The sequence below is a fragment of the Salvelinus alpinus genome, chromosome 1, assembly GCF_045679555.1.
Source record: "Salvelinus alpinus chromosome 1, SLU_Salpinus.1, whole genome shotgun sequence".
Lineage (NCBI taxonomy): Eukaryota > Metazoa > Chordata > Actinopteri > Salmoniformes > Salmonidae > Salvelinus > Salvelinus alpinus.
Genome location: NC_092086.1, coordinates 42,405,107 through 42,412,230, shown reverse-complemented (window position 1 = coordinate 42,412,230; position 7,124 = coordinate 42,405,107). Strand labels below are relative to the sequence as shown.

The 7,124-nt window shown below is 44.3% G+C and overlaps 2 protein-coding genes across 3 annotated transcripts; one reads left to right on the top strand and one right to left on the bottom strand.

Annotated features, from left to right (window-relative positions):
* Window positions 1-151: 151 nt before the first annotated feature.
* On the bottom strand, window positions 152-5,116 carry LOC139576599 (zinc finger protein 653-like). 2 transcript variants are annotated; one of them, XM_071402872.1, is made up of 10 exons: window positions 4,821-5,116; window positions 4,551-4,588; window positions 4,136-4,447; window positions 3,444-3,994; window positions 3,132-3,306; window positions 2,880-2,985; window positions 2,627-2,738; window positions 2,345-2,459; window positions 1,516-1,615; window positions 152-1,295 (listed from the first exon to the last, which is right to left on the bottom strand). In XM_071402872.1, the coding sequence occupies exons 1-10, from the start codon at window positions 5,114-5,116 to the stop codon at window positions 1,118-1,120; spliced, it is 1,983 nt and encodes a 660-aa protein (XP_071258973.1). In that variant the 3' UTR covers window positions 152-1,117. The 2 variants fall into 2 exon arrangements, with proteins under 2 accessions (XP_071258973.1, XP_071258982.1); XM_071402881.1 differs by having other exon boundaries at window positions 2,880-2,970.
* A 167-nt stretch (window positions 5,117-5,283) lies between these two features.
* LOC139576615 (ATPase SWSAP1-like) lies at window positions 5,284-6,790 on the top strand. Its single transcript, XM_071402906.1, has 2 exons — window positions 5,284-5,547; window positions 6,033-6,790. Exons 1-2 carry the CDS (start codon window positions 5,284-5,286, stop codon window positions 6,582-6,584), a joined length of 816 nt encoding a protein of 271 aa, XP_071259007.1. The 3' UTR covers window positions 6,585-6,790.
* Window positions 6,791-7,124: the final 334 nt, after the last annotated feature.

Below are 7,124 nucleotides of genomic sequence, written 5' to 3'. Positions count from 1 at the left end.
GTGTCATACCAGCCATTGGTGATATACCTGATTTGTCTTACATTCATCCCACCATGCACTGAAAATGTGTTTGGCAGTTCCTTGTGTGTGTCAGTGTGACAACGCTCACATTATGCCTTTCCTTGCCACATCAGACAATCCCAAACTCCAATACAGTACTCATTTTTTTTATTTTACATTTGTCTCAAACAAATGTCTCTTCCAGAAATATGTACAGAATCTATTTAGGTCATATTCACATATTTTACATTGATAATTTCAGTGATACAGAAAACAGGAAAAGAACATAACTATAAATTAGCGATTCTGCTTTGGATCTTTAGAAAAAAAAAGGTTTTCAAAAACGACATTTGCCATTTTAGAACCACAAGACAACATCACTCTGTTCATAGACACACAGCACAACAGACAGACCTGAAAGATGATGCAAGACTTTCACACAAAAAGACTACTCCTTGGTCAGGTCAGCGACAAAAATGACCAATTCTCTATTTCAATGTAGGCAGCCCACTTGTGTGACAACACAACTCTTCTTTCTGAATCCATTGACATGTCCTTTACATCCATGCACATTGTTACAATTACTACTCAAGATGTAATTATCATTTCCCCATGAATATGTAAGTTATGTTAGTTTTAGCATTTTACCAGCAGGCATCAGTTCATGTATTGACGTGAGAACACAAGCATTAACAAAAATAACATACTTTTTTGCAACAAGTACATTACAACTGTGGATGACAAGTGTACAAAAGTGAATAAAAAAGAGAGAATCTATGGATATGTTAATAATATGGTATAGACAGTATGGTTTAGAGGCATACAGCACATTATGTAAACAACTGTGCTGAAATGTACAATATCAACAGCTAGGCTGCCTCTGTGAGCTCTAAAAAGGCTGTGTCCAGCACAGCTTTGAGAGCAGGGTCTAAAGTCCATTATAGTGAGCGAGACTAAGCAATGTCCTTAGAGTGTTCATTCAAAAGAGCTGCTCTTTCCCCAAAAGGGCATACCTGTCTCTATGGGCACTCTTGTTCTTTGTGTCGACAGATTCAGTCTCTTTCTGGTCTGACCCTGACCAGTTGATATTTAGTGCACTTTCCAGCACCACTGCGCCTTATGTTGCCTGTTTGTCTGGGTGGCTTTTTAACTTGTGGAACTTAACACTGTCAAGCTTTTCAAACCTCTTGCCACAGTGTTCGCAGGTGAAGTTGTAGTGGGCCTCGGGGGTGTGTTTCTTCATGTGCCAGTTGAGAGATGCTCGCTGGCGACACTGGTACCCACAGATCTCACACCTGCAGAAGAGGTAGAGGAGAGGAGGGAGACAAGAGATGAAGGGGAAAAATGTAAGATGATTCAAATCTGCAGAAAGTGTTTTTAGGAGTGCAATGTAGTCATTTCTGTTTGTGAGACAAAATTGCATATATTGTACAAAACCAACATATAAAATGTGTAGAGTAAATGAAATAAACCGTCTGGGAGTAAAAACTTGAGTGATCATAGTGTTTCACTCACTGAAGGGGCGTCTCTCCTGTGTGCGTGCGCCGGTGAACCTCCAAGTGATTCTTCCTTTTGAACGATTTCCCACACGTTTCACAGATGAAGTCTCGGACTCCTACACAAAGTTTGATGAAAAATGTATATCGAATTTTATTTGTTACATGAGCAGAATACAACAGGTATAGACCTTACCGTGAAATACTTACTTACAAGCCCTTAACCAACAATGCAGTTCAAGAAATTGAGTTAAGAAAATATTTACTAAATAAACAATAACGAGACTATATAAAGGTGGTACCGGTACCGAGTCAATATGCGGGGGTACGGCATCTGTGACAAACTTAGTTGAAAAATGAGGGAACAAAGTTAGTTGGGGTTGGGCACGGTCTGGAGGCGCAAAATTCAGATGCTTGTAATGTTGAGTCGCCAGGACAACTCACATAGCCTCTCTGCTGATTGGGGCTCTCAACAATTAGATTTTATTTGGAAGTGATTCAGAATCCCCATTAGACAATATTGCTGAAAGCAGTCCGTGTATTTAACAGCCATTGTATTTGGTAATTCTTCATGGCCATTCTACAGACCAGTGTAAAGTTGGGTGATTTTACAACCAGGTCAGCAATCATTTCACGTGCAGCACGGTTAGATGCGAGGCGATTGTGTAGCATCACCCAGTAAAGTTTCATGCGGTCAAAACCATTTGCTTTAGAGGCGGGTTGACATTCAAAGCTGCATTATACAGTAGATGTCATGTGGCAGGATACATATGAATACATTACTACTAGCTCATGCGCCAATGTACAGTATATCAGTATAGCCCAGATTTAGAATTGTTTGTGCCCACCTGAGTGGATGATCATGTGGCGATGCAGGTGGTTTGACAGATAGAACTTCTTGCCACAGCCGGGGTGGGGACACACCTTGGTCCTCCCCTTCCTGTGAACCAGATTCACATGGTTCTGCAGGGAACATAAAAAACATTATGAATCACAGCATGAAATGGTAGTTACAGCAACATGTGTGCATTTCTATTTTCTTTATTCGTAACTTGATGGCACTACAAGGTCATGGTGTTCCAAATCAAGGAAAAAGCTGAAGTGGAGAGTGCCTAAAAGGGCCTATTTACCTGAAAGCTGCTGATGGCTACATAGACTTGACTACAGCCTTCATACGGACAGTGGAACATCTTGAGCATTCCGTCTGCCTCGATGACAGGACCTCGTCTACTCCTCCTACATCTGAAATAGAAAAGGGAGTGATGCCCGTGGTTCGTCTACAGAAGTGCTCTGAGGAAGTCAAGATGGGAATGAAAATGGCATGTCCATATAAGTTTGTCTCTACAGATGTGATCCCCATAATTCTCCATGCTGGCCACTCACCTGCTTAGGCCCCTCTGTAGCTCCCTCTCACAGGTGGGCTCCAAGCCATGAGACTCAATACTGGGCTGTAGCAGCTCCTTGTCACTCAGGCCTGAGAGGAAAATATCTCAAACCATTGGAATAGCAAGCTATTCATCATTGATTTTTTGTCAATGTCAGTATCCTTTTAATCAGCATATACAACAATTACAGCATATTCTGATGCATTGTCTGTCGGTGTAAGCAAAGGCTAAAATACTGTGCCAGCAGTACCTGTGATGGAGTCTTCCTCTGTTGTCCTAAAATCTGCCACTGACTGGCACATTTGGTTGTAAGCCACACCCTCTATAACAGTGCAGGTGACCTCCTCCACGTCTCCGCCCCCCATGTTGAGCTGGATGCCCTCGGATGCCAAAGCCTCGTAGCTGGGGCCAGTGATGATGATCAGCTACGAATGACAGGCAGAGGGACATAGGATAGGCTACATGTTAATATTACTATATAAAGGCAGTGCTTTCAGGAACGACAGCTACTTGATTGTGATAAAATTCCAAGACAAATTACTATTGAGTATTTTTTTTAAACCTGAGAACCGTCCAGAGTTCCTCGCTGGTCTGGTATCTCACAGGTGGTCCCCACAGTCTGTAGTGTCTGAGAATCAAATAGCTCCCCTTGCCCAGGCACCTGCATAGAGGCTGGGACTGGATGGAGGTTGGTCTGAGTGTCTACACCAACTGTGTCACCCATTGTCTGTGTGGTGTCCTCCTCATCGGCTTTGTTCAGTCTGTCAGTTAAGGATGCAGTCACTACAACACACTCGTAGCCATCTTGTGATGTACCCACTCCTTCATCTCCTCTGTCTCTTCTCAGGTCCTCCGCCTCCTCCTCCTCTGGGTTGATGTCCTCCCCTACAGCATTGTAACCGGTCTCCTCATCGTCAGACTCCTGGGCTTGCTGTCTGCCTGCCTCCATCACCACCTCCATCTCCCAGACAGACTGATTCTCAGAGAGATGCTCCATTAGTGGAGTGTCCCTGGATGGGGCCTCCATCCCTGGGAGCTGGCTGAGAGCCGTGGCCTGCTCCACCTGATCCATAGTCACCGGGGCTCCGGCCACTTCCAAATCCCCTCCTGCATCTAGGAAAGACAAGGGTACAGAATACAGATGCATTTAAATACAGGTTACCTGGTTTGTCAAATCAGTGGTTCCCATACAATTACATGTGACCCAGAACAATTAAAAGCCTAATTAGTATCTGAATGTACTGTATCTCTTACCAGTGAGCTGTCTGTGGGCATCTGTTTCTCTCCTCCTCCTCCTGGTCATGATTCCTCCAGTTTCCTCTGTCCTTGTGTCCCTGTCAACTTCCTCCTCCGTCTCTGTCTCCATCTCAGGCTCACTGGCCCCTCTTGGTGGCGAGGAGAGGTGCTGCACAAATGAATGGTCAGCATCACACTGCCAGATAGCAGAGGTGGAGAATCCAGGTTGGGGTTCCAGAGCTCTGAGCTGCGGTTCATGTGGGCAGGTCTGGGAGTGATCCTGGTACCAGGTCACCATGCTACAAAGGCTGGACACTCTCTCATTTTTCCCTGTAAGAAAATAAGTATCACCAGTGACATAAATGTATCACTCTCTCATGTAGGGATACTTTTCTTTATGGGTAAATGGATCAAATGTGGTGTTCTTCCTTACCTATTTTCAGTTTTGTACATACTTCTGGGGTTGTCTTCCTAGCGGCCAGGAATATAAATATGACAGTGACGTTATTGCATGAGGATACTGTGTTAACGTTAAACACTATTGAGTTGATAGCCCGAGCTAGCTAACCCAATTGATTGAAGGAGATGGCCTGGGGAAAGGACTCACATTTAACAGATGACAAGAGAGGGGATAAACTAGCTAAACAATATTAGTTACTAGCTAGTTTGATATTCTGATTATATGTATTATTCGTAAACTTACCCTCCGTATTTTTGCTGGTATCTCTCCCCGTACGTGGAGTTGAGCAGGATTAGATACTCGGCAAGTCCAGCGTCACTCAAACTCGTTCGCCGGCGAAGCTCACTCCAAACCTTGTGAGATTCTCCAAGATAAACTCGCCTAACATCATACTTCTTACGGGACTCGAGGCGTCTTTGTGCTCGATCAGAATCCGTGAGCCTGGGACGGCCTCTACAACGCCTCGAAATAGATTTTATTTGATCCCCGGCTTCTTCAGCGTCCAGGGGACCCTCCTCTCCTCCATAGCCATCCGCCATCTTGACAACAGCTGTCTGTTGTTGTCATTCCTAGCGGAAGTTGTCTTACAGGAAATGACACCACTTGGCGGGAAACGAAAATGTTCTTTGCACGTCATGCATTGAGCAGAACGTTTTATCAACGATAAACCAAGTTCATACATGTAGATAGATAGCTAAAGAAAGATATGGCCGATATTTTGACGCTTGTCTTTAGGATATTTAACCAACACAATGGAAAAACGAAGGATTTCAAAAGCATCGCACCATCAAAATGCAGTACCTTGGTAGTCGGAGACAGTAGCATCAACCGTTCGTTGCTGATACTTGCGGCGGTGACGGCTGCCTCTGAATTGGGGCTCAAAGTCTCATTTTTCACTCAGGTTCAAATTCAGAGCCTTCCAGGATCATTACAAGAATCCATGTCCAACCTGAGCCCCGACAATTTGAAGGTAATTAGCTATTCACATACTACTAGGCCTTAATAAAAACTACCTATCTAGCTTGGTCCAGCAGCTGTGTTTTTTGCCACTACCTTGATAAACATGACATAACATAACACACAGCACCACACTCCCTATTGAAATCATTGGTCAGCTCACTGACCTAACAATGTCTTATGACATCAAGCACTTTTATTTTGTGTCATGTTCAATTGGAAGATAGCAAGTTAATTATACATTTGTATGTCCTTTGTTTGTGAGGTAGGCCTAATGATGGATACTTATCTCTTCTCACTATCCTGCCTCCTAAGCAGATAAGAGAGCTAGCTCACTCTAAGTACCCATAATCAGTCACAGAGATGTGCATCACTTATCAGTACAAAACATGCCTGATGGGCCCACTGCCAAGTTCTCCCTAAAAATCAGAGGGAGAAAATGTTTTCCTGAAAAGTCCTAAGCAAACAGTTCTGATTATTGGGATTACTTTATTGCAGAAAATCAAGTTTTCATACCCCAGGTCCTTGGAAGATTTGCTTCAGGATGTGGCCTCTTTGCATGAATCAGCCTCTGGATCTGCTGCCCCTCCGTCGCTGATCATCGTGGACGGACTGGAGGGCTACCTGCGCGGGCCTGGGGTGAGTGGTGGCCTTCAGCTGGCGGAGCAGTCCTCTGCTGCACACATCTCTGCTCTGCTGTATGACACGGCTGCATTTCTCACACAGACCTTGGAAGAGAGAGCTGCTAGTCTGGCCCCCTGTCGGGTCATAGCCTCGTTCCAGTCTGAGTGTGAAGGGCATGCTGGTGGGGACTCCTCAGACCCTGTCCTCTCAGTGTTAGACCGCTACTTTCAGGTTCGGTGTACCTTGGACCAGGACTGGAACTCTGCCCCTGCTGTAGCAGGATCACAGGACACGTGGCATGTTTACCTCTCTGGTGCTGGGATCACAGAAGACTCTATTGCTAAGGATGAGGAGGACTCAAGTCTGGCACGAGAATGGCGACTGATCATTTGCCCCAATCGCTCAATAGAGTTTACAATGGTTTGAAATCTATTAAATGACTTACCTGTGGACGAGGAAGAAATAAAAGACATGCAAAAAAACGTATATACTTATATCAAACAATTGCATTCCCAAAGACTGAGATGCAAGGGGAACAGTTTTTTTCCAATGCACAAAATGGTTTTCACTAGTGTTTACAAAAAGAAATTCAGCAAAGTTTTTGTGCGAATTAAACCACTCCTCTGACTGAATTGTACATTTCCTGACTGCTTTGGCACAATATAATTTTAGTCTGTTCTTCCTTGCCTTGTTGTCTTCTCTCCTACACAATGTGACTTCACATTCAACCATTCAACTCCCCTTTACATTACTTTTCTGTCTAACTGTTGTGCCTGTGGTGCTTTCTAAGATCATTTGTAGAGGGAAGATTAGGCTGATGCTATAGACGGGATAGCAGAGAACATCACGAAAACGATGCGCACGCGTCAATGGGGCAGAAGGCCGTGTGTTGTTGTCATTCTGGATGGCCAGATAGCTAGTAACAATGACAAGAAACTGCCATGTGGGGAATCTTAAGTGGCTCGT